Raw genomic sequence first — 26,145 nt, 5'->3', positions numbered from 1 at the left:
GGCAAAAGGCTGTGGGCAAAAGAAATCACTCTGATTGTCTGTTCAGCTTAGCGAATCAGTGCATGAGAAGCGAAATGGAAGTGAAGAAGGCACACACAGACGGCTTTTATTTTTCATTTTCCAGTACCGCGCTAAACATGTTTTCGATTATAAGTCGCTATGTGAAACAGTCTGTGATGGACGAGAGTGAAAATGGAACGCACGCTATTTGTTGTTTGTATCTCATGCAGCCTGTCTTCCGGTTGTTGCCTCTTTTGAATGACGAGTACACACTACCGCCGCCTGCTGGTCAGGAGAGCTATTGCCATTCACGCATGCGCAGTGCGTACTTGCTACTTGGCCGTCGGCTGAAGTCTTTGCGGTGTGTTCCAGTGTGACTTTTTGGCTAAGACTCAGCAGACATGAGGCGACACAACAATCAGGTCCGTCGGGACCAAGCCCCCAGGGAGTGCACCGGACTCTGAGGAAAACATTTGTTGTGGCCAAACGGCGGTACTACACTTCCGTATCAGTCGCTGGGCCCGGAAAGACTTTTTCTCATTGACTAACATTGGGAAAGAGACGTCTGTAAATTATTGGATAAACATTTTAAACTAAATAAACTACCCAGTATGAACATTTGTATAGTCCTTATTAAAAACACTCGGTCCTCAAGTTTTAAAATGTGCTAATAACGTTATTCTGAGAGTTATTTTCCTCGACATTATGAACGCGGATCTAACCCACGGGACCACGCCGCCCGCTACGTTCATGTGACGTGTTCAGTACTACATGAGTTTTACCTTTACCCATGGATGCACAATAAGAATGGATTATATGATTATATGAATACTTTCGTGACGTTTCACTCTCAAAAGTTGGGCCATTTTGTCTTCATGCACCAATGAGCAACTCTCATAGGAATGAACGAGGCCCCGCCTCCCACGCTGTATCCAGTTCTTATTATACATCCATGGTCGGGACGTGTTATTTGGTGTCAGTTTGGTGTGTCAGGGCCTTTAAACCCCTTAGGTTCTAAAAAATCCTATTAACAATAATTTTGAAACTTTTTAACTGGTTTAAACAAAGGGTTCTCCTTAGCAGAATAAGAAAGATAATTAAAAAGGGCTATTTGGAAAGAAACAACAAAACATAAATGACAACGAAGAGCACCGAAATTTACGGTAGACACAATCTACTTTAAAATCCATTTAAAAACAGCATGTGGAAGTACATCAGAGAACATTTTCCAATAATAATTTTTTTAATTGTAGATTGAACGAATTAGCATCATAATCCAGTTTTTAGCCCTGCTAGCATCATTAGTGCCTGCATTCATGTCAACCTCGCGATGAATGCTAATAACTTTTAATGAACCCTTGGCATTTCCTCTTGCTGTCAGCAGTCAGGTCACATTTTAATTTGGTTAAATACTTTGGTTTATGACCAACTACCGAATAATACGACTTCCCATATGCCTCAGCTGTACTTTGTCAACACGTTAAACCAGGATTGTGAAAATTGTGAGCACAGTAAGCCTTGTGCTTATATTAGCATGCTGCCGTTCTTAAAGAAATTTACATATGTGCAATTCTCTCTCTTCAGTGCAGTTTGTATAAGGTGGAATATCTTACAAGTAGCAAGTATTTTTCGGCTATATTTTTCATCTTTTGTTTATCACTTTTGAAGCATCGAAATTGAGTAAAAAAAAATGCTAAGAACCTTGTTCAACTAAATAAATAGCAATATCAATTATTATCATTAAACAATTTTAGGCTTTCCAAGTGTGCTCCCTAAAGGGTTGGATCAGATAATTAATATTGACAAATGTAAATACAAACGGAAATGTGATATAACCTAAATCCTATTAAAAAAGTTTTTATTCAAAATCAAACATTGAACATATTCTTCAGCATTTGCAGTTAATTAAGTCAAGTTACACAAACAAAAACATTAGTTGCACATCGTACAGCTGTATTCCACAACATGTGGTTTTCAAGGGAAAAAGGTTTTAAAATGAACATATTGTACAGATGTAATGAATCAACTAAAACACATAATAGTTATAATCTAATTACACATTTGTTCAAAAGGGCTGTTAATAGATTGCTTTTTGTATTTGATAATGTAATCAATCACATTTAATACCAATATGAATAAAAACACTGAATTTTTTTTTTCCTGTCACATTAGAAATGTGTGTCGCTGCTTCTGTTTCTTTCTAATCACGAATGAATCCATTGGGTAGAACAGAAGATAGTCTTTTGTGTAATGCCACAGGCTAAGAGGGGGAGTTTAATGGGAAGAGCTCATTAGGGAGGAACATGGGTCTGTACTTTCTCAAAAGGCACCGGCCCACTGATTGGTTCTGATGAGACACGTTGTTGCCATGTCAACAGAATCAAACAAAGGAGCCCCTGGGTGCTGGTATGGACACCGTTGACCCAGTGTGGCACCATGCCATGCCATGCCATGCCATGCCGGGCCAGCCAATGAGGGTCCCATCTCTCAGTAATACCCAGGCTTATAGTCATAATATATCCATGTGTGAGAACAACAGGTGGATATTTTCATCTCATTCACTTCTGTACAACGTTTCTGAGTTTTGACAAACATAGAGGGATGGGAGGTTTAGGGCTGTGTTATCGGCTGTGCACTCCTTGTTCTTGTTAATCATTTATGTTTACAACTACAAGGCGATAATCACTAGGAGGAACGAGAGCCAAAGGTCTCATAGACGTCAGTGAAGGAGAAGCTCCTCTGGGAACGCCATCCGGTGAGTCTGTCTGCTGCTTTTTAAATTATTTTGTTAGATGTTAGGGTTATGTTTTAGTTAGGATATTATGTTGACTGTTGTTCAAATAAATGTGTACTCATGAAAGGACATCTGTGTTGTCCGTAGGTATCGTATCATCCTGTAAAAGTGGGGCACCAATTAGCCTTTTATCGTCTTTGAAAGATACATATTCACATGACACAATTCTCAGAAGAATGGACAAATGGTCAACGTGAAATTTCAACATTAAAATCAATTTAATCTCATTTATACTCTGAATATTTAATTGATCATAACATTCAAAACCTACCAAAAATTCAGATTAATCATTAAATACTATTTTCTGTCTTTACATGAAGTAGTTAAACTAGAAGCAAAATACTCATACTTTAGAGTGAGTATTTTGCCTAAGGTAGCCTTTATCAATCACACAAATACTCATTAACATAAACTAAGGCTTCCTTAAATCCTGAAATTAGATAATGCCTTAAATATAGGTTAACTTTAAATGTTCCAACTGAATCACTAATGTAAAATCAGACCGAGGGGCATTCTGTAAAATGGCCTACTTGTCATTGGTTGCTCTAGCTTCAACTCAATGTAGTGACGGGCTTCTGCTTCCTTGTTGCTCATGCTTTATTCAAATGATTCATATTCTACTGTAATTCTTCTTGCTAACAGTCGAAAACATGATGTGCCCACATTTTGATAATTTCCCAAAAAGCAGATCTTACCCTAACTAGATCAATAATTAAAAAGGGAAGAAAGTTGACGCTGCTCTTTCTGTAAAGAAACGTTCTAACATGTTACGACACTTCGCTCAGTTATAATTTTTATTGAGTGTGACCAGATACTAAATGCTGATCGATTTCAACACAAGGCAGGAACCTATTCTGCCTTTTGTCCAGCTGCAAAACATATATATCTGGTTTCATCATTTATGTTAAATAAATTAAAGAATTTTGGTGTTTTAACAAAAGAAAGACAGTGTTTAGTTATCAAAGGGCACATATTTTACCATAAATTGTCTAGATAAGTAAGATGGACGATTAGTTTTTATTGTTTTTATTAAAATATTGTGTAACTGAATGAACACTGATACTAATCAAAGAAAAGCAACAAAGCCCCTAATTTGAGAAGTTAATCTTTATTTTTCCGATGGCTCCACTTTGGTCCAGCCTGAAATGTCTTCTCTTATTTATCTAATCAATGTAAAAACTATTTATTACTAAATACTATTTTACACTGAAACTGCTGTTGCATGTTAGACAGTTACTCCACATATGTTTGAATATTATACTTTTGTTATTGTAATGTTTTCTATTACATATTTATGTTCATTGTTTCACACACCAAAGCAAATTCTTTGAATGTGAAACCTTTTTAATAATAATCCAGATTCTGCCTTGAAACTCGGCTCAGACATTATTGGTTGTCAGAGAATGAAGCCTACATACATCGGTGTGCTCCTTTGGTGTGCTCCAACAAATTAGAAACCTGATTTGCGTGTCTTTTATGTTTGGGGTCGATTTTTCTTCTTTGTCAAATAACATACATAATAATGTATGGCATTCCCATCATTCTTGGCAATGGTAGTCCTAATAAGCATTGTCCTATTAACACATTAAATTATAATGGTAAACATGCTTAACATTATGCAATCTGAATAATAACATGTCAGCATGCCAACAATATTGGATTTAGCTCGAAGCGCTAAATATATAAGGACAACCCCGCAGGACCACTAGCATAACAGCAGACACTTCTTGTAACTTGATTATTAATCATTTATCAAACTAGTTGCCAACTCATTTTCTGTCGATTGACTAATTTCATTATTAAATAATTGTTAAAGAAAAGCGCCCTACTTATTTGGTTGTTCTTTCTTTTCATTTGCAGACATGGAGGGCATTACTGGAAGTGTATTACTGATGTGCTTTATCGGCTTAATAGATGGTGAGTATTCAGTTAATTTTGTCATTACGTTATAATTATCACTACTTAACATTCTGCTTATACTGTCTTCTCTACAGCAAATACCAGTCCTTCAATTGAACTTGGAGTCTTTTCAATATGTGAAGACATCCCCATAGGTATGTGTGTGTGTGTGTGTGTGTGTGTGTGTGTGTGTGTGTGTGTGTGTGTGTGTGTGTGTGTGTGTGTGTGTGTGTGTGTGTGTGTGTGTGTGTGTGTGTGTGTGTGTGTGTGTGTAATATATATATATTTTTAAATGACTTAGCCTGAACACATTAATCTATGTTCCACTGATGTTTTCTTCTTTTCATAGATCATCGCGCGTTCACTATATTAGCCACAGACCTGGAAGGTGACACACTGACTTATGAAATCAATGGGCCCAATGCTGCCTACTTCACAGTTGACAGAACCACTGGGGTTGTATCCATACAAAGGAACCTAGATAGAGAGGTGTGGTGGAAGAAGAGACACTTTAATGTTTAGCATTTTGAAATGGTATATATTTGTATTTATCTGTGTTTAATTGTTTTTATTCAAGGCTTCTAATTATATGACGCTTGGAGTTTATGTCTATGATGGTCAAACTGGAGTAAGTGACATTTCATTAAGTTTTAATCAACCATTTAATTTAAGTGTGTTCATCATACTTTAAGAGTACACCATGCAATGTATTTCAGACACAGAAAGATTTAACTCTAATAATAGAGGAGGCCAACGACAACAAACCAATATTCCAGGAGCCTTCATATGACATTGATGTCAACGAAGTAAGTTAAGCATATATTTATATATTACAAATGATCCTCTTATTTTTTAAATTACATAAATGTCCTACATGAGAGACATCAGTTAGTTTAATTTGTCTTTTTTGCCTGTCTTTTTATTCCTGTCCAATTCATCAGAATACCGCCATAGGTGCATCTTTGTTCAAGGCGGAGGCCACTGATGCAGACACCTCAAGCGCTGGGGTTATTACTTACAGCATTGATGAAGTAAGCTTATTTTCCAAAAGATGAATAGCATACTGTGATGTTCCTTTACTTTATCAAAGCTTAATTTCCACTGTTTTTTCTAGGTTACTCCAATTGCTGGATTCAGTCTTTTCAGCATTGTAGCCACAACTGGCGAAGTCAGATTAAAGGGAAATCTGAATTACACTGCTCTGAGTACTTTCTATCGGTTGAGGATTAACGCAACTGTAAGTACCGCCCAATAAATAGTGTGTAATTTTAACGAATGTATTTCATTTGCTTTCTTGCGTTGAGTGGGGTGCCAATATTCTTCACTAGACTTGAAATGTAATTTGTTATTTCCCAAAATATAATCTATATTAATGCAGTAGAGAAAATGGTTCTTGAACACCCAATTTCATTATTTCATTCATTCTTACTGGTTATACCACTTTACTATTCTATAATTTGTATTGTGCTATAACAAAAAGGAAACAAGTTGGAATTTCTTTTTTTAATTTAAACTCCTGTGTGCTCTGTAACAGGATGGTGGAGGTGCCTGTCATTATAAGCCAATTAAAAACTACTTCTCAAGCGTTGTTTTTTCCTTCGTCACGGTTGTGGACGTCCCAGACCTGGACCCACAGTTCATTGGTCTGCCCTACGTGGGGAAAGTGGAAGAAAACGCTCTCTCGGTGAGTGCTGATGCATTTCAGTAAAATAAGAATAACTTGCTCAATGTCATTTGAGTACATACAGTCATTCAGTTATTACACATTTTCCAATTATTTGTCTGACTTAAACTTCTTATTCTGTTGTAAATTAGGATGTTTTCCTTGTCTCTGTGCAGGCTGTATGCATATATGTTTTAATGGCCCCAAATGTACTGCACATTGTGATTTGCTGTAAACATCTAAAGCCTACTTTGAGTTTTGTGTAAATGTTTTCTTTTTTTTTTCTTTGCCAGGACACAACTGTGTTTAGAGTAACGGCCATGGACCAGGACACAGGAGTAAATGATAATTTGCTCTACAGCATTGAAGGTGAGCCTTGTCAACTTGGTTATAATGTGTTTGTTTTCACTAAGTGAATGAGAAAGACATTTTCTTTTCTACATTGTTTGACAGATTCCACAGCAGCAGTGGGCCTGTTCAAAATCTCACTAATTGATGGCATCATATCTGTGTCGTCGGGTATTGACAGAGAAGAGATTGGTGACACTGTTACCCTGACTGTAAAGGTAAATATGTTTAAAGTCATACATCAATTTCCTCCTCTGTATGGACGTTAACTTTGTCTATGTCTTGTATATGTTTATTTCCGTCCCTGTAGTTTGAGTAATTACTCTAAATAATAATAATGTAAACACTTCAACAGTTTGCAGAGAGTGAGTTGAAAATATTCATACCGCTCTTGGGTGCATACGTAATATGAAGCTATGCAAGACACCTGTACCCACTGTAGCCTACTCGTTCAACCCTCTACGTTAAACTATAAACATTTGTATTTGTGAAAGGATACAACAAACAAGAGGTAGTAACATGCTAACAAGGTATTGTTCATATTTTGTTAGATAACAGATTATGGGCTACGATGAGGTCATTCCTGGACTTTAACCATCTGGGCTGCTCCCATTTGTAAAAAAAAGCAAAACAAAAAATCAAGTGCGACTAAAATAGAGAATATATTCTAAACAGAGGTAGCTCTAGTCATGCATTTCTGAAGGGTTTAAGGGATAGAGACCTAATGCTACTTTGGATTAGCCAGCTCCTTAACTGGCGATGACTAGCTAATTTCTACTGTTAGCAGAAGGCTAAACTATTGGCAACATTTTCTCTCAATCTCTGAAGTGATTCCCAGTGGCAGATATTTTCAGGCTCACTTTTTGATAGGTTTGTCTTCCTTTATTGGGTTGCATTTCAATGTAGCTAGTTTTTATTACAATGTTGGAAAAGCAACTTTTCCCACAGGCCTCTATCGTTCTCAAAGGGACGTGCATGCAGATCTTCATTAGTAGAACCGCCAATATAAACACCCTCTTTCTGAAATGACGTGATTATCAAAAATAAATACTGCCTCCCTACATTGTTATATTGTATTTTGTAATGTTTTAGGCTACTGAGTCTAAAGAAAACATCCACGGAGTCCGAGCCAGCACCACAACAGATGTACAGATCAACATAATCGACAAAAATGATAACCCGCCAAAGTTTTACAAGTGTGGAGACACAGCAGACGAGCGCTCTTGCGTCATTGCGAGTGACTTTACAGGAGATGTCGTTGAGCACTCGTTGGGTGCTGTTTTCATCAACATGACAGTAAAAGATCTGGATAAGGTGAGCAGAAGAGTTACCAAAAACAGGGGACTTTCTTTAACCCAAAAAAATCAAGTTTTCCTTTTCAATAGAGGAAAAAATGATCATGCGCAAATCATCTTTTTGGCTTTTTTTGCAGATAAAAAAAACTAAACTAACCCTGGAGGGAGTCAACAGTGACGTGTTTTTAGTGGAGCCTCAGTCTACCGCATCGGACAGCATCGTTCAGCTTCTGGTCAAGCAGCCCCAAAACCTGGATTATGAAAAAATACAGAGAATTGTTCTAAGTGTAAGGACAATTGAAAAGTCTCTAATATAATAATATATATCTGTCATCTTTTGGTTCATATCGTATTTGTGATTATTGAAGCAGTTAATCAGTCTAAGCTGTTTCCCATGCTTGTGTTGTGGTGCAGGTCATTGCCATCGATGAAGAAGACACCTCCTTCCGTTCCACGGCTACAGTTACTATTAACATCAAGGACGCCAATGACAACAGCCCCGAGTTCCCAAACGACACGTACAAGTTGGAGGTGGCTGAGCACTCTCCTGCTGGGACAGTGTTGGACATCATTACTGTAAGCCCTTTACAATTTGAATTCTTACTCAGACTGTCTTGCATGTGGAAAACACTTGGATAAGACACATTGTTCGGTTTTTTCTACCCTAGGCAGATGATCCTGACACAATGGATCAAGGCAACATCACCTACAAACTTCTTCCAGAAAGCATGTATGCCAAAACACATTTATTTTACACTAGGCAGCTTTTGTTGTCATGTTAACTGAGAAAACACCACTGCACACACTGTGTTTCAGACTGCTGTATTTTGACGTGGATCCAAATACGGGCGCAGTTTCCGTGAAAAACGCGACTCTGTTGGATCGCGAGGTCAGATCTCTGTATTCAGCCACTCTGCAGGCCAGAGACACAGACGGCAAGCCTGGCAGCACAGTGCTGGAAATCACTCTGACTGACATCAACGACCACCCCCCAGTCATGAACAGAGACTCCTACCAGGAGTTTGTTAAAGAGGGGCAAAAGTTTGAACTTAAGATACAGGTAACAGTGGGGGATATATATATATGGGAGTAGTAAATACTACTATCTATGTAGCCATGCTATGATTAACCGGAATTCTGATTTATTTATGAATAGTTTTAGAGCTAAATCCAACAGATTTTGTGTTGATGGGGAAATTGAAAATACTTTATTGTGAATGTTCAATTCAGGAGGGTAAATATTAACAGTTGCAACAAGCAATTTAAAAGCCAAAAGTGAGGACACAGTTTCATATTTTAAGGTTGATAGATGTGGAAACATGTTTAGTACAGTTCGCGCTAACTATTTTTGAGTTAAGAAACCAAATAAAGATCTTAAAAAAACATTCAGTCGATGTAGAACTTTAAATTACATGTTGTGAGTACAACGAGGGACAGTTTAAAAAAATAAAAATAAATAAATAAATCAGTGAAACCAAACCAGAGACACATTGTCTTCTTAATTCCAAGCGTTCTTCATGGGGTCTACATTACCCACAATGCAACTCACCCGCCACCAGTGTGGTTATAGATTATGTTATGTGTTATGTTCTTAGTGGCTAATCTAGCCTTCAGCCTTTATCTTTGAGAGAGTTTTAAGGGGTGGGCTACAGAGTTCTGAAAAGATCCCCTCTTTTATAACTTCACACCCCCAGATGTGTACTATTTATAAACTTGTAGTCTTCAGTCCCAACAGATGCTGACTCACTTGACATTTCTGAGGATATTTACCAAGTTTTGTGTAGCATCCGCTGGAGCCGCACACAAGCTTTTTTCACATATGGAATTAGGGGTGGGGGAAATAATCGATACAGCATAATACCTTACGATACCTTGCGATACCTTGCGATACCTTGCGTGGCGATATTGTATCGATACACGGATGCCAAGTATCAACTTTTTTAATTTTTTAATTTTTTATATAAACTGTAGCATATCCCTCCGAAAGATGGTCGTATATAAAACAGGAAGTTATGTAAGACATGTATACAATTGCAATGAAAGTAACAAAAACAATGCCATCTCCTTTTCAGGTTCAAATAACACAAATTGTGTTATTTACATAAGCTATTCATATTGCAAATACATGTTTTAACCAGGAAGGGAAGACGGACATGGATATGACCCATGTGATTTGCGATATCGCAATATATAGTATTGCAATACTATCGTATCGCAATACTATCGTATCGTGGCTTAAGTATTGCGATAGTATCGTATCGTGGGGAGCTTGGTGATTCCCACCCCTATATGGAATAGTTCTGCTTAACACCTGTAAAGAAGATATTTTGCCATTCTTGAGTCGTGTGGAAGAATCAATCCGCCTCATAGAGCTTCAACCCTTTCTAACACATTGAAAGGAACAAAAACTAGCTAGGCCCTATGACCCTACATTGGGGCCCGGCCTCACTCATTTCTGCCTAAGATGTGCAGCAGTCACATATGGACATCCTCTTGTCTTGTTTGGATGTTTATATTGTTATGGCAACGTAGTGTACGTAAGTAAAGCATTTCATATAATGGTTCTCATTTGGACAGGCAACTGATGCAGATGAATCTGGTACACAAAACAGCCAATTAGTGTTTGGAATCGAACCCAGCAGGTACAGTGATAACTTCACCATCAATCCTGAAACCGGTGTGCTGGCTAACAGGGGTAATCTCGACCGAGAGGCCCTGGATCCGGACCTGGACGGGAGGATCGAGCTTAACGTAACCGCAACTGACAAGGGTGACCCCCCATTGTCCACCATGGTCCCAGTCATCATCAATGTGGAGGCAAGTCTTTCGCAGCAAAGTATTGGTGCTGTGTTGTTTCTGATGCTGCCACCCCTGGTGAGGAAAATAACTGTCAATTTTTTCTTCTGATCAACCCAGGATGTTAATGACAACGGACCAAAGTTTAAAGCCCTCTCTTACAAATTCTCAGTCAAAGAAGGAGAAAAAGGTCAGTATTAACTTTGCTAAGCACAAGTGTTTATAAATGTTTGGCTGGATTTTATGTACATTTTCCTATCCAATCAGGTGCCTTTGTGGGCTCTGTTCAAGCTGAGGACTTGGATCAAACCACAGAGTTCAACCGCATCTCTTACAGCATCATTAATGGAGGTTTCGGCAGCTTCATCATTCGCACCTTTGCAGATGAGCGGGGATACAGGGGAAACATCACCGTAGACTTCGACCTTGAACTTGACTATGAGAGCACTCACAAGCGGTACAAACTGCAGGTAGAGGCAGCAGATCTAGAACAGGTGAAAGCCACAGTGATGGTGGAGGTGGATGTGTTGGACGTGAACGATGAGAGGCCCGAGTTCAAGCCGTCAGAACCTGTGAAGGTGAAGGAGAACACCACCATCAGCGGGGCAGTCGGGAGCTTTACAGCGCAGGACAAAGATGGGCACCACTCACTGGTCTACGAGCTGGAATCCATCAAATGCAGATGCAACGGCTCTATGACTGACTGCAGCTGGTTTATCCTCGATCCAACAGGCGAAGTCAGAGTCAACCCGGAGCACACAATAGATTATGAACAGTGTGACCTGGCGGTGATTGAAGCTCAGGTGGTGGACGAGTACACAGAGAAAGGAGAGAATAACAGTGTCACAACAGGTCAGTTTGTTGTACAGATCACAAAAGCATTAAAGCATCACGTTAAAGCATGAAATACAATTAACTTAATTGTCATTCAATCAAACAGGAGAAATGGTTATCGAAATTGAAGACATCAACGACAATGCTCCAGAATTCATTTTGTCAAATTCGGTTTTTGGTGAGTATATATTTTTGATGTATGACTGTAAGTAAATGTTATCTAGAGTAGATTTGACTTGGATTGTGCCCCCTTTAACTGAACCTGGTGATGTCCTAAAGTCACTGAACCAACTCATTTAAACAAATAAACTTTAGTTTTTCTTTTAAACAAATACAATATTCAGCTGAATTGTGTGTATTGTTAGCATTTAATTGTTCATCACTGATTTTCCTTCTCTGGATTTTAGTTGTGGTGTCAGAAAGTGCAAGTAAAGGGACATCTGTAGCGGGAGTCAGTGTGAGTATGAATGAAAAACTGAAAAATGTACACGATTTCAGCTTGTAAAGGAGATATGTGACGTGATCTCTGAACATTCCTGCTTTCATCTCTTGCTGCTCCCAGGCTACAGATCGGGACTCTCTAATAAATAGGCAGATTGAATTTGAAGTTACAGGAGTCAAATTTGAAGACAACAACAATAAGACAAGTGATATGAGGATGCTGTACGAGGCCGTCACTACGCAGCAAAAGGACATTTACGTTGGGATTATTCAGTAAGTACAAAGTCATTTTTCAACGTAATACTGCCTTATTTTATTCTGCTCTAAACGTTTGTTTGGATTTCTCAGTAACTTTGAAATTTGACTGCTGGCTCTCTTGGAACTGATAATTAATTTTAACATTGGAAAATAAATTCAAAGATGCAAAACAAATAAGACACTTAAAAAACTAAGAGAAAACTCCAAACAAAGACACTCATATTATTATAAAGACACTCAAAACGAACACAAAGACACTCGAAATATTACAAATACTCTCAAAACAACTACAAAGATGCGGAAAGCAACCTCAATGAGACAAAAAACAACTACAAAACACAAAGCAAATGTGACACCGAGTCAAAACAGAAAATTATTTAAAATGTAAATGTTGTAGTCCATTTCCTGTTGTTTGTCTTGTTTTACCCCGGCTGACATTTCATTAAATCCACTGTTTTAATTTTCCTTATATTACCCTATGCCCTGTAAGGTGTCCTTGGGTGCTATGAAAGGCGCCCCCCAAATAAAATATATTATTATTATTAATAAAATAGTCAACAAAACAACTACAACTGGGACAAAACTGCCTCCAAAAATCACAATAAAGACAACTATAAAGAGACACAAATTACAAGTAGAAACACTAAAAGAGATTAAAATACCCCTGGTCTTCATCTGTCCATGGCTGTACTCTTGATTTCCTTCTCTTTCCACAGAACCACCGAGGGGCTTGATACATCACTGAAAGGGAGGTATTTGGTCAGCGTGAGTGCAACTGACAGCGGCGAACTGTCCACCAGCACCGTACTGGAGGTGAGTGACTCAAATCATGCAGCTGGATTTTCCTAAATAAATACACCAGACAGATAGTCATCCTGTGTTTCCTGTTCTCTTTATTTTGCAGATCTTCGCAGTTGATGAATCCTATAGAGTGAATCTTAAATTTACACAATCCCAAGCCATGGTTGAAGAAAACCTCAATGAAATCATCAGGTACATTTCTCCATTGTAGCCTTTCTTTTAGTTAAATTAGAATTTAATAAAAGCACATTCAAGAATATATCTATTATTTCAAAATGATTTTGATCTGGTCCTTTTTTCCTTTTCTGTTTTGTACGTTTCCAGGGCACTTATTTCTGCCACCAAGGCTGCGGTTGAAATCGCTGGAATCGGGTCTGAATTTCCGGAATCCTCCAGGCAAGCTATCTTTTCTCACCACCCCTAACATGTAGATGAATCTAAACAAATGATGAGTGTGAAAACGGATACAATAAATGATGGCTGGTTTAGACAGGAAGTCTACTTGTCCACTAGATGGTGCAAGTGTCCCTGTATATTGTTCAGGATACATTATTTACTGGTAATTGTAGGTGATAAATCCAGCCAAAGATAATTTAGATTTGAAGACTACAACGGTTGTATTGTTGTTGTTGTTGTTGTTGTTTTAAGGGTGTAAGTGAGTTGTATTTTCCTCGCAGGGCTTCAGGTAACACGATCGTAGTGGCATATTTTGTCTACTCCAACGGGACTGCTCTTACCTCTACTGAAGTGGAGACAATGATCTCGGATCCTGACCACGCTTATATACTCATAGAGCTTGGCCTGGCGGACATTGTGAGTATAAGTATTAGATTGTTTATTTTAATTTTTTATGAAAGGGTCTCTTTCCTGTCATTTAAGCTTTCTTCAACTTAATTGAATCAGCCTTGTGGATCTTTGGAGTAGGTTGACATAATTTCTTCTCCTAAAAACAATTGTGGGACTACTTTAAGGTAACAGATGATCTCTTGTACGAGACAGTGAGTCCCAGATATCAAATCAGTACTACTACTTTAACTGCAGCACATTCCCCCCTTGTTGTACTGATTACATTTGATTTACAACACTTCCCTGTGTCAAAATGACCTATCCAAGTGACTCGAAAATGTTTTCTTTTAAAAATGTTTGCTACAGGACAGTTTTGAGGCAATCCTTTTTTAAAGTAAAAACATATTAAGCAGCACTACGACATATTGAGCCTCATTGGCTAAAATTAATGATAAGATTTGATCATTTCTTTAAATGACCCGTGTTGAGTGAAGCAATCCCACTTAACTCATATACATATAAGCACAACCTAATGAACACCCCCTTTATTTGGAAAACAAATGGAATGAGGTATTTGGGAATTAACATCGTCTCTCCTATCTCTAAAATCTTTAGCCTTAACGGCCCTGCTATTTTCCAGTCCATTAAGGAGGACATTAGATGGATGGCCATACCACTTTCTCTATGGGGCAGAGCAGAAACCTTGAAAATGAATGTTCTCCCAAGGCTTTCTCATATTATCTCTTCTGTCCCTCTTGTATTCCCAGTAAAGTGGTTTAAAGATATAAAATCCCTTTTCACTCAGTTCCTTTGGAATAATAAAAATCCATGAATCGCACATAATAAATTGATCATTCCAAGATCAATGGGAGGTTTGGGAGTCCCAGATGTATTCCAGTATTATCTGTCCTTCAATGCAAAGTATCCATTATCGTGGGCGTACAAAAGTGCCTCTCCGGTAGGCAGTTGGCAATGGCTGGAGCAATCCATCATGTCTGTAAACCAAAACATATCTCTGGCATCAATGTGGTCCTGCCCAAAACCACCACCCTCGATAATACCATCATCCGCTTTTCATGCTCTATTGTAAAGCAACTTCACAGGAGACTCAACATAGAGGGGCTCTCTTTACCATCTTGCCCTATTTGGAGTAACCCCTGCCTTTCTGCAGGAGGAGGCACCTTAAGTAATAATATCTGGCAGAAGGCTGGTATTATACAATTGGACAGATATACAGAGACCAAACCCTTCCATTTCACCAACTCAAAAATCAGTATGGTCTCTCAGACTCATCTTTTCTATCATATGCACAACTAGCATCTATTATTAGTACAAAATGTAAGGAGGGAGCCATGCCTGCTTCATGTATGGAAGAGGACCAGCGCCTCAAGAAAGCAATCATATCATCAGGTGTGGTCTCTAATATTTATAAATTATTATCTAGGGCTGCCCCGAATACCTATTCTCCTGTCCAACTGTCCTGGGAGCATGACTTGAATATCTCTCTGTCTGCTTTGCAATGGAACTCCATTTGGAGGTCAGCTATGTTCTCTTCTAAATGTGTAAGATTCAGGATCATACAGTTCAACATTCTCAATAGAGCATACATCACCCCTGTCACAAAATCCAAGATGGACAATAAACACAGACGTATGCTGGCATGAATGTGGCAAGCGAGGTACATTGTTGCACCTACTCTGGGAATGCCCAGCGGTAGAAAAACATTGGTCAGAAGTAATATCCTTAATGTCTGAATCTTTAAAAGTTAATTTCCCTACATGTCCCATTGCATGCCTACTGGGTCTCAAGCTAGATGGCAATGTTGCAAGGACTGCCGATCGGCTCTGGACATTGGGCTGTTTAGCCACAAAAAGACTCGTCCTACTAAACTGGTAGGAAACGAAAACCAGCCTGCTTCACTAAGGACTCATGGCTGAGGGAGTATCTGGACCTGCTGAATATGGAGCGTGCAGCTTCTCTGCTGGGGGATTTTGATCGAGACAGGAGGATTAAGGTTCACGGTCCGCAACACTCCTATCTGACCCTGTCAATATGGCATCTCCTGTGTAATGTCTTGTGTATGTAACAATTTGCTGTTTTAGGAAGTCATCCTTGCATCCCCCCCGTTATGTCTTGTTTAGTTGCTTGTTGTTGCATGTTTTGTTGTTTTTTCTGTTATATATATATATATGTAGTATTTGGTTGGAATAGGACTGCTGTTTTCGTTCCTAAAATAAAATGAAATAGGAACACAAGTTGTCCTATGTGCCCATACTAATAATGATATAATAAGAAAAACTCACTCCTTCACCTCAATTGACTAATCTTGAAAATCAGATGTTGGAAGGCCAACCCAGTGAACACTTCAAATATAGGACATTCAACATTTCAGTTGTGGGCACAAATGAATTAGATTTTTAAATCTCTTGTCAGTTTTGTTACACCTGTTTGTGCATGCATATACAACTTTCATCACTTTCCTGAATTATGGAGCACCTCCCAACTCCAACCCAGGCAGAGTGTCCCACGTCAGAATGAGTTTCACCTGTGTGAATGCAGAGGGCCTTAAAATAGAGCAGAGGCATCACTAATGTTACGAGTTACATCTGGACCTTTCCTGTTAAAAAAGGTTAATTCCAATTTCAGGACGGCCCTTTACCAAGAAATATAAGAATGACAAACATTTTCCCCGAGATTATTTCATATGAATGGTTGTTGTTATAACAAGCAAAAATGTTTTTACAAAAGAGGTTTTTATTCCTGCCTTTGACAAAGTAATGTAATTATGAGTAAAATGTTCACCGACGTTATTCAACATACATCAGGGTGATCAGTTTGACTATATATCTGTATTCTCAATCATTTCTGTCATATTTTCTATGTTAAATATCTAACAGATGCATAGGAACGTCCAAACAAATAGGGCTTTGAATGTAAATGTATATTTTTGACAGTCCGGATAATTGTCTTGAATAAAAAAAGGATACTTTTTTTGAACAAGGTATCCTACTTACATCCTCCGAAATCCTCCTTTACACACCTACAACATTTTTGAGCTTTTGCTATAGTCCAGATCAGCAGCCATAGTAATTGCCTTATTTATTATTAGTTATATTCAGTTGTGGCTTAAATAACATGATAACGTGGACACCACACCTGTCTTCGGCCCAATATCCTCCTAACATTACACATCAAAGAATGAATATGTAGAAATCACCCAAAGTTTGTAGCCAAATGATGTTATACTTCTCAACACACCCTTACATATGTTGGCAGTTTTATCATTTCCCAGGCTGATAAAATATTTACCTTTTAAACTGCATTCCACAGACCCTGGTTGTCTCTTTACTGTATGTTAACTAACATTTATCAGTAAAGACTATATATTCAGATATAATTGAAAAAGAGCTGGATGTTTCAAATGAATTGAATGGTAAGCATCTGTGTAGCCATATTGTTTGTTACCGGTCTGACATTGTTGAGAACGTAAACATGGCAACATAAGGCTGATCCCCTCTCTTATTCTTGGCTATGCCAGGAAATCATTCATAGTGAAGAGCGGCTGTCAGAACACAAGAGTTCTTCGACAGCCTTCCACCCACTCGACACTTCCACAAAAAATGTTCCCAGGTGTACACACACACACACACACACACACACACACACACACACACACACACACACACACACACACACACACACACACACACACACACACACACACACACACACACACACACACACACACACACACACACACACACACACACACACAGGCTACTGCCACCTTGTTTACAAGCTGTATATCAGACACACAAACACTGCAGCTGATGTACAGAGCCAAATATGACCATATGGTCCTTTCTGTTTACTGCTGTCTACGCTGCAGAAATGATGGGCCAGTGCCTTTAGTTTGGGGTGTGCAGAGAGGGAAGGTAGGGAGGCACAGACGGCTAGAATGATAAGATGATGCTTTGAAGAGAGGAAGAAGTGAGGCATGGCAGGGAATGGAGGAAGAGTGTGAGCAGCTGACTGTTGGACAAACTGCCTCCCAGCTTTGTGTTTCTCTCTTACACCCCTGCATTGCAGCATTCCCCGGCAGGAGCAGAGAGGGTGCAGTCTTTTCCACATCCTCTCTGCTGCCTCAGAGGAGACGAATCATCTCGACCAAAACGTCCCGGTGCCGCTGGGTAGCAGCTGTCCTCTGCATCAGGCGGTATCTGGGGCTTTGATCGCGGATTTGTCGCTCTGATCGACGTCCCAGCGCAGGACAGTACTCAGGTCTGACTCGTCCTTTGTGGAGAGGACGACTAGTGAAACAGAGAGAGAGATTTACTCACAGATGCTCTGAGGAAATTAGAAAGTCAGGGAAGAGCTGGAGTATCCCACAATGCACTGGGAGCATGAAAAAGCCAATGCTACTGTACTATTAATGCTTCAGGTGATAATGCAGCTGTGTTGTGACCTTGCTCTAACACTCTGCCAGGCATTAAAGCTGCTGAGTCAAGATGTAAATGCGATTTATTCAATATGGTCAAAGAACATTATCTGATTAAACTTGATCTTCACATCCAGGAGAATGAAAGATCTGTAACATTACTTTAGTATTAATAGAGAGATTTTTATCTGACCACTATTGATCATTCTTCAGTCTTCTTATTCATGCTTATGCAAGTTTAGGGCTGCTCAAATTCTTGTTAAAAGTTTACTTATTTTTTCATATTTAATCTGATAAACACTTCTTCATTGAACAACTCGTTGTATTTTTTACATTAGCTGATGGCAAAACTCAGTTCATGATTAAATATTGCTTTTAATTTAGGCTTGTGTTGTGTAAAGACCCAATCTTCAATCTATCATAATTTCTGCTTTTCATTTCAAATGCATTAAGAATACTGACAATAAACATTGATCAAAAGTGAGATCTGTATTTGTTTCTGCAAAATCCGTTTTTGCAAATAACCCATAATTCAGCCTTACAGGATTTTCCACAAAGCAAAGTACAATATGATACCCCTCAGAGTAACATGGCTATTCATTTAATTTCAGATATCCATTGACTCTGTCTCTGTAGAAAAGTGCAGCTTGGTTTGGCTCTCTGCCATTTACATTTGCTCCATTTTACTCTTTACAATTTATTTCACAATGAAGTCCTGGTTTACTGCGTCCTAAATCTACTTTTGAGTAAATTAAGTTATTGTTGTTGCTAAGTTTGCTTTTCTGCCAATGTAGATTTACAGTGCTGCTTTGCTTTAAATGTAGGAACTTTCCGATGAGGCAGCACAACGGATCATTGAGCTGAGAGTCGTTTAACAAGAAGACACAGTTTCAAACCCCCTGATAGAAAACACTCACCCTGCTGTTCTGCAGCGACCTTAACCTCTAAACAGAGAACTAAAGCAACTGTGTGTCATGGTGTGAGTACGAATTTGTCTTATCACTTTTACCATATGGCCAATCTCCCTCTCATCAAAAAAACTTGAAGTAAAAAACTGCACGTTTTCATTTCAATTATCAACATAGTTTGCTTCAGAAAATCACTCCGATCTCGAAAACCACAGCCACTAAATAGTGCAACACATAACCATTAATACATATTTAATTTAAGGTGTTTTTATCAAACAAAATGTTAAATTATGTTTACATTTATGAGTTTGAGAGGTGGTTGTAGGTGGATTTTGTTAGCCCTAGACAGCTGTTTCCAGTCTTTGTGTCTTTGTGTAATTTGCTTTAAACATTATACTTTAAACATGATACTTTAACAAGAGGCTTGCCTTACAGTGAAGGACTGGAAACTATGGGAGAGAAGGAGAGTTGCTGCTTTTCTGTGGTGAGTGCAAGGACAATGACAGATACTGTCAGTGAAGCTACACTGAACAAAAATATAAATGCAACACTTTTGTTTTTGCTCCCATTTTTCATGAGATGAACTCAAAGATCTAAAACATTTTCTATATACACAAAATAACCATTTCTCTCAAATATTGTTCACAAATCTGAACACATTGTGATAGTGAGCACTTCTCCTTTGCCGAGATAATCCATCCCACCTCACAGGTGTGGCATATCAAGATGCTGATTAGACAGCATGATTATTGCACAGGTGTGCCTTAGGCTGGCCACAATAAAAGGCCACTCTGAAACGTGCAGTTTTGCTTTATTGGGGGGGTCTAGGGGGGTCCGAAAACCAGTCAGTTTAACCCTAACCCTAACATGTCATCCATTGAGCATGTTTGGGATGCTCTGGATCGGCGTATACGACAGCGTGTTCCAGTTCCTGCCAATATCCAGCAACTTCGCACAGCCATTGAAGAGGAGTGGACCAACATTCCACAGGCCACAATCAACAACCTGATCAACTCTATGCGAAGGAGATGTGTTGCACTGCGTGAGGAGAATGGTGGTCACACCAGATACTGACTGGTTTTCTGACCCCCCCAGACCCCCCCCATAAAGCAAAACTGCACGTTTCAGAGTGGCCTTTTATTGTGGCCAGCCTATTAGGCACACCTGTGCAATAATCATGCTGTCTAATCAGCATCTTGATATGCCACACCTGTGAGGTGGGATGGATTATCTCGGTAAAGGAGAAGTGCTCACTATCACAGATTTTTTCAGATTTGTGAACAATATTTGAGAGAAATGGTTATTTTGTGTATTTAAAAAATGTTTTAGATCTTTGAGTTCATCTCATGAAAAATGGGAGCAAAAACAAAAGTGTTGCATTTATATTTTTGTTCAGTGTATATAATGTAAAATATTGTAGACTTCTCTTGTTAACCTGTTAGCCATGCTAGCTCTACTGTTTCTGTTTACAACCCTACCCGATCATATGCCCCATTCTGGCTGCTTTTTGACACATCACCCAAGTAAATGTTTTCACATGAAATCTGGTCCGACTGCCTTTAACTCTCAGCAAACAAAGAGAATAACATATTTCCAAAAATATAGATCTATGACTTTAAAGCACAACAGTGTTTCCTATAGTTTGTGTTGAATATGTGACTGGAAATGGCTTTTCTCTTTCTCTTAAGCCTCTTAGGCTCTTAGACTTATCTTAGTCCTGTACCACAAAGCAACAACAATATCCTCCTCTCTTAGCCCTTCAGTTCTCTCTTATGCCACATCCTTTTCACTCCTTTTACGCCCCTTTATACCCAGCTCATGCTACCAAATTCAATCATTCCTAATTTGAGTTGTAGATCACAAGTTAATGTCAAGGTCACCCAACTCACTCCTGGAATTAAATATGTAAGAGAACCCAATAAAATCAAAATGTATTGGAAAGGTTTACTTTACAGCAAGTAAAACATGGTGATCTTAAACATCGTTCACAGTGTTAAAGCGTTTATTTCAATAAAGTATCATTTACTTTAGCTAGGAGATGATTGTGGAAAACATGGAAGACAAATATCTGGGTGCTTAACTTTGCAGTACATTTGTACAAGAAAGGATTCTCTGTGATGCAGCAGTTTTGTGTGAGACCCCTGCTCCCTGCTGGCAGGAGAAGCTCACTGCAGACTAAAGCAGAAACCTCACACTGGCTCCTGACAGCTGGTGGCTGAACATGAGCACACAGAAAGGTATTTCCCCAAGGAGAGTGACGACGAGGGAAGGAGGGTTTGAGGGAAATTCTGGGTACAAATATTGAACGCTGAGAAGGAACAGCTCAAATATGTACAGCAGTATAACCACTTAAGATAAGTCTGTTTGTGTTTGCTGAATTGAAACCATGCAGAATGTAACTGCTGGTACTTTCTTTTTCAAGAGTAATCATTTCATCTCTCTTTATGAATGCATATTTCTTGGTACCAGCTCAGTTATTTTATGATGCAATGGTTCAAATTGAGTCCCTGGGCTGCTGCATGCAGATAGTAACTGGAGAAGATGTTTTGCGATCTGCTCTCTTCCAATCATAACTGCGAGTCTCCTGAGGGACAAGTGAAAGGCAGACGAGTTGACCTAATCATTCTGTTTTTTCGGTTGTTGCTTGTGAATGGGTTTAACAATGGAGGGTCTCTCAAGAGGGTTACAGAGGATTTCTACGATCAATTGTGGGGCTCCAATTAACTATATGAGCTCAGTGTGATGTGATTTGGAGCTGATGTAGTGAAGTCAGCACACCCTTAACAATCCGTCAGCTCTCCTTCCTTTGCTTGTTCTCCATCTCTGATCAATCCGAACTGTGGCTTTACACACACACGCACGCACGCACGCACGCACGCACGCACGCACACACACACACACACACACACACACACACACACACACACACACCAGAGCTTGTGCATATTGATCTTTTACAACTGCCCTCCAAGGCTAGACCAAAGAGTGGCATGCTGCAATCAGCTGTGTGAGCAGCATCACAAATGAGGTTTGGGGGAGCAACATAGGGAGAGAGATGGGGAGAAAAAGAGGTAAAGAGGCTGCCTGCATGAGTACATTGAGGGAGAGACAGAAAGGGAGTGGGGAGGTGTGTGATGGGAGGGAGGAAAATGGGGGAGATGGTGTGCATTGGAAGAGGAGGAGGAGGCGGAGGAGGAGGAGGGGTGTAGTGCTGCAGTGGAGAGAAGTGAGAGGAGACTGCAGTCTTTGCTTATGGGAGAGATCAGACTATGTTACCACAGCTCTGAGGGACTGTAGCGAGCTGGAGTTTCTGATATTGGATGGGCCACCTCACAAAGGGGATAACCACATCTGACCGGTGAGTTTGTTTTGGGAGATCTTTTTTTAAATTAGGGTGCAGTTAGGTGACGTGAGTACAATCAAAAGGTACAATTTATGAATGGCATACAAGTATCCTCTCTGCAAGTGATGATTTAACACTTATACCTGTATTCTCTGCACATGATTGGGAATCAGGATGTGTCACAGTCTTTTTTTGTGGCTGAGTGATGCAGGCCAGTGGTGAGCTGCAGAAATCAAAGGCAGATAAGGATTGAGTGCTGATGGCATGGACAGACACATGCGTCTAAATCCTTAAGAAGAAAGGCCTATAGATATGTTTTTGGTGTTTTGCATTCAGATCCATTTCTGATCATTTGAATGCCAACATAAAGCATATTTAGTTATGAAAGTTAGTGTTGCAGCCAAAACTTGAATTATCATGAATCACAACAGAGTAAAAGCAATCTGCACTCACATAATGCCCAGCGCTCAGGCAGTGACTTGACGCTGGACTTGAGCCAATTGTTGATTTAATTGGCTGGTCACCGGCTATAGGCAGGTTGTGGATAGCTTATAGACACGATCAGGATTGCTTAGCAACAATGATCTGCCGGCCCACAGCACACAGGCCTCTACTGTCTGTGTACACCACATGCATTTCACGACTAATTCTAACAAGACAAGAATACAACAAGAGAAGGCGTCCACTCTACACACACATGTTTGAATGCAATACTTATTGATTTGTGGCCAGAGAGTGAATGGAGATGATGTTAAACAACGATTGTGTTTTCCAGACACAGATAGGGAAGCCCTGCTGGTTCACTTTCATCTTGTGATACAGATATCCTCACATGCACTGTGAGCTCATTTACTGGAGACATATCTGTTCAGCAAAAGACTCATTCCTACTTTACATATAAATTCTCTCTCTGTGTGTGTGTGTGTGTGTGTGTGTGTGTGTGTGTGTGTGTGTGTGTGTGTGTGTGTGTGTGTGTGTGTGTGTGTGTGTGTGTGTGTGTGTGTGTGTGTGTGTGTGTGTGTGTGTGCGTGCGCGCATGAAACCCTGTCTTGACTGTCGTTCTTGCCCATTAAGAGCGGATTGAAATGATCTGTCTTTTAAACTAAGACGGATCATTACCCTCTTCTAGAAGGAGATAAAAGAAAGATTTGTTGGATAACACACACACACACACACACACACACACACACACACACACACACACACACACACACACACACACACACAACAACACACACACACACACACATTCTATATTTTATTCATGCTGACTGTGTTTGTTTCAATTACATTTTGCACTTCATTTTTTCGTCTATGATACAAGATTATAAGCCATTTTACCACATACCAAGGAATCACATAACACTCTCTTTTGCTGCTTTAAACAGCATTCATTCCACAACTTTTTCTGTCAAAACAATTTTCCCATTTTACATTTTTCACCCTGAAGCAAAAACAAAACAAACATTGGAAAGGTAGGTCAGTAGAGGGGGAAAACAGAAAGGCGGTTGTGAAAAATGGCACATTTTTTGCAATATGTTGCAGCTGGTGTGAGGGCCATGCAGCAGAAAGGTAGCTGTCCAAATAAACTGTGTTCAGTATTGAACAACCTTGCCTGTCCACATGAGCTTCCCGGTGTCTATACTGCAGTAAAACAAATGTTTGGAGAATTCTAACCAACCTTTTTTCTGTTCCTATGCTTTGTCGAGAGTACAAATGGGCTTTGTGTATCCAATAAATTACCACATTTTTGGCTAGCAATGTCAAAAGTTGTCATATGCCTCCTGCAGATTAAATATGTTCTCACTCTTTGTATCTCTTTGTATGCAGAGAGATAACAAAGAGGGTGGCGGGAAAAGTATAATGCTCACTTAAGGCTTTTTCTCAGCTTTTTTTTTGATGGATTGAAACCCTCCTGAGATTAAAAAAGTGACCATTCTAAAGAGAGACGTGCGTTATTCTCTCATTGTGCTGAAATCAATTTTAAATGTCAGGCCACATTCGTTTTTTGGGAGCATTCAGTTCAGTTCTTTCCTCTCCAGGACTAATGATTCCTCTGAAACTCAATAATTAATTGTTTGGCTGTGAAAATGTTAGGTTGGCTATCACAATTTTCCTTAACCCAAATATGGATTGTCATCGAATGTCAATGTGGAAAAACTAAAGGAAAACTGGAGAAAAGCAGCACATCTCCAGGACTGAGAAAAATGGAAACATGTTTAAATGTTTTTAAAACTTCTTCTAAAAATGACTTCAAGTCAATCATTCATAAAATCCCACAGAGAGAATTGGGACAGGTTATGTTCTGTCATTGAACTTATCCTTTAGTCAGCTCGTTATTTTCTCTATTAGTAAAAATATGTTAAGCATTCAACATCTATTTGTTTTTTCCAATACCATTCATATTTGGCAGCAATTTACTTGTAATCTATGTGTTTATCACTGACTCCACACTTGCTTTTTCCTATACATGTTACCAAAGTGATAGACTATCGCCAGGCATTGCATTGGTCGAAGAAAGGACAAAGGACTTAAACTCAAAGCATAAACAGGACAACATAATGATTTTTGAATCCTTGTAACATGATTAGGGAGAACATTAACAACTTACAAGAAAACAGGTTGAAATAAATTGGAGTCACAATTTCATGTCTGTTACAGTTAATGTGGAAGCTACAGTTTTAGGCTTAGGCATAAGTCACTGGATCACAACTAGCCTAGATCCTATGAAAAGGAAACAGGTTTGCGGCACCTATCAGCCCCTCTAGATCTAACTAATTAACCAATATATATATGATTTTAAATGTGTTATGTGGCTGTCATATATCTAGTTTGTGTATTGTAAAACTGAAAGAGGATGTAAAAACACAGGGCTGGTGCGTTCCAGTCTTTGGAAACGGTTAGGCTGTAGCTTCATTTTTTACAAACAGAAATTATACTGTAGGAAGTATTGTATCTTCTTTATTTGCTTTAACAATTCAGCTAGATCGAACTATTGGAAAATCATTAGGGCCTAATGGTCTAGGTTCTCTGTTAGTAAAGTTTCAAAATCATCGGCGTACAATGGTGTGTTTCAGTCTGAACATCCATGTCTTGTTATTTCCATAATGGATTCAATTAGCTGAGGATTTGTGCTCATTATTCTAAACTGGTTTCTGTTTAATCTCTCACTGATAATGGACCATTGTTGACAGTGGATGACTCTGTTATCTTATTTCCCAATATCTTTTGAAGAGCTGAGCTTGTTGGCCAGCTCATTCATCTCCCACACGAAATGAGATTGTGTTTGCCGTCAGTCTCTTTTTGAAAAGAGCATCCAATACATTGTAATGGGAACATAAATGCCTTGAATTGACATTAATTGATAATTTCTTTGGTTAATTTAATACTTGAAGCACCATTTTAGGAAATTAGTGCTCAATTGTTTTCTTTCCAGGAGTTGGATAAGAAGATCAACATTCTCTCTCGCGGTCTGTGCATTAAGAACAGAACTGGACCTTAGGATTAATGAGCTATGCCTAAAGATCATACGGATGAGGAT

At 39.0% G+C, this 26,145-nt stretch overlaps 1 protein-coding gene and 1 long non-coding RNA gene across 2 annotated transcripts in view; both read left to right on the top strand.

Moving 5' to 3' along the window:
* Positions 1 to 4,702, top strand: part of LOC104944107 (uncharacterized) — an 8,557-nt gene extending 3,855 nt beyond the window's left edge. Inside the window, exons 2-3 of the long non-coding RNA XR_798193.1 lie at positions 2,676 to 2,755; positions 4,655 to 4,702. This is a non-coding gene — a long non-coding RNA (uncharacterized lncRNA). The remainder of the gene's footprint in view (positions 1 to 2,675; positions 2,756 to 4,654) is intronic.
* Positions 4,703 to 5,061: 359 nt separating this feature from the next.
* The window catches only part of LOC104950285 (cadherin-related family member 2), a 30,347-nt gene continuing 9,263 nt past the window's right edge, over positions 5,062 to 26,145 (top strand). Inside the window, exons 1-23 of the mRNA XM_010776784.1 lie at positions 5,062 to 5,182; positions 5,271 to 5,321; positions 5,410 to 5,499; positions 5,635 to 5,724; positions 5,808 to 5,930; positions 6,228 to 6,377; positions 6,650 to 6,725; positions 6,810 to 6,922; positions 7,797 to 8,018; positions 8,137 to 8,286; positions 8,414 to 8,575; positions 8,668 to 8,729; positions 8,816 to 9,059; positions 10,577 to 10,816; positions 10,916 to 10,985; positions 11,063 to 11,647; positions 11,736 to 11,807; positions 12,037 to 12,086; positions 12,192 to 12,343; positions 13,045 to 13,141; positions 13,233 to 13,321; positions 13,454 to 13,525; positions 13,807 to 13,942. Of these exons, the coding sequence (XP_010775086.1) occupies positions 5,283 to 5,321; positions 5,410 to 5,499; positions 5,635 to 5,724; positions 5,808 to 5,930; positions 6,228 to 6,377; positions 6,650 to 6,725; positions 6,810 to 6,922; positions 7,797 to 8,018; positions 8,137 to 8,286; positions 8,414 to 8,575; positions 8,668 to 8,729; positions 8,816 to 9,059; positions 10,577 to 10,816; positions 10,916 to 10,985; positions 11,063 to 11,647; positions 11,736 to 11,807; positions 12,037 to 12,086; positions 12,192 to 12,343; positions 13,045 to 13,141; positions 13,233 to 13,321; positions 13,454 to 13,525; positions 13,807 to 13,942 (3,084 nt within the window). The 5' untranslated portion in view covers positions 5,062 to 5,182; positions 5,271 to 5,282. The remainder of the gene's footprint in view (positions 5,183 to 5,270; positions 5,322 to 5,409; positions 5,500 to 5,634; positions 5,725 to 5,807; positions 5,931 to 6,227; positions 6,378 to 6,649; positions 6,726 to 6,809; positions 6,923 to 7,796; positions 8,019 to 8,136; positions 8,287 to 8,413; positions 8,576 to 8,667; positions 8,730 to 8,815; positions 9,060 to 10,576; positions 10,817 to 10,915; positions 10,986 to 11,062; positions 11,648 to 11,735; positions 11,808 to 12,036; positions 12,087 to 12,191; positions 12,344 to 13,044; positions 13,142 to 13,232; positions 13,322 to 13,453; positions 13,526 to 13,806; positions 13,943 to 26,145) is intronic.

Source organism: Notothenia coriiceps, unplaced genomic scaffold (genome assembly GCF_000735185.1).
Source record: "Notothenia coriiceps isolate Sejong01 unplaced genomic scaffold, NC01 NC01_scaffold00000339, whole genome shotgun sequence".
Lineage (NCBI taxonomy): Eukaryota > Metazoa > Chordata > Actinopteri > Perciformes > Nototheniidae > Notothenia > Notothenia coriiceps.
This window is presented reverse-complemented; position numbering and strand designations above follow the sequence as displayed.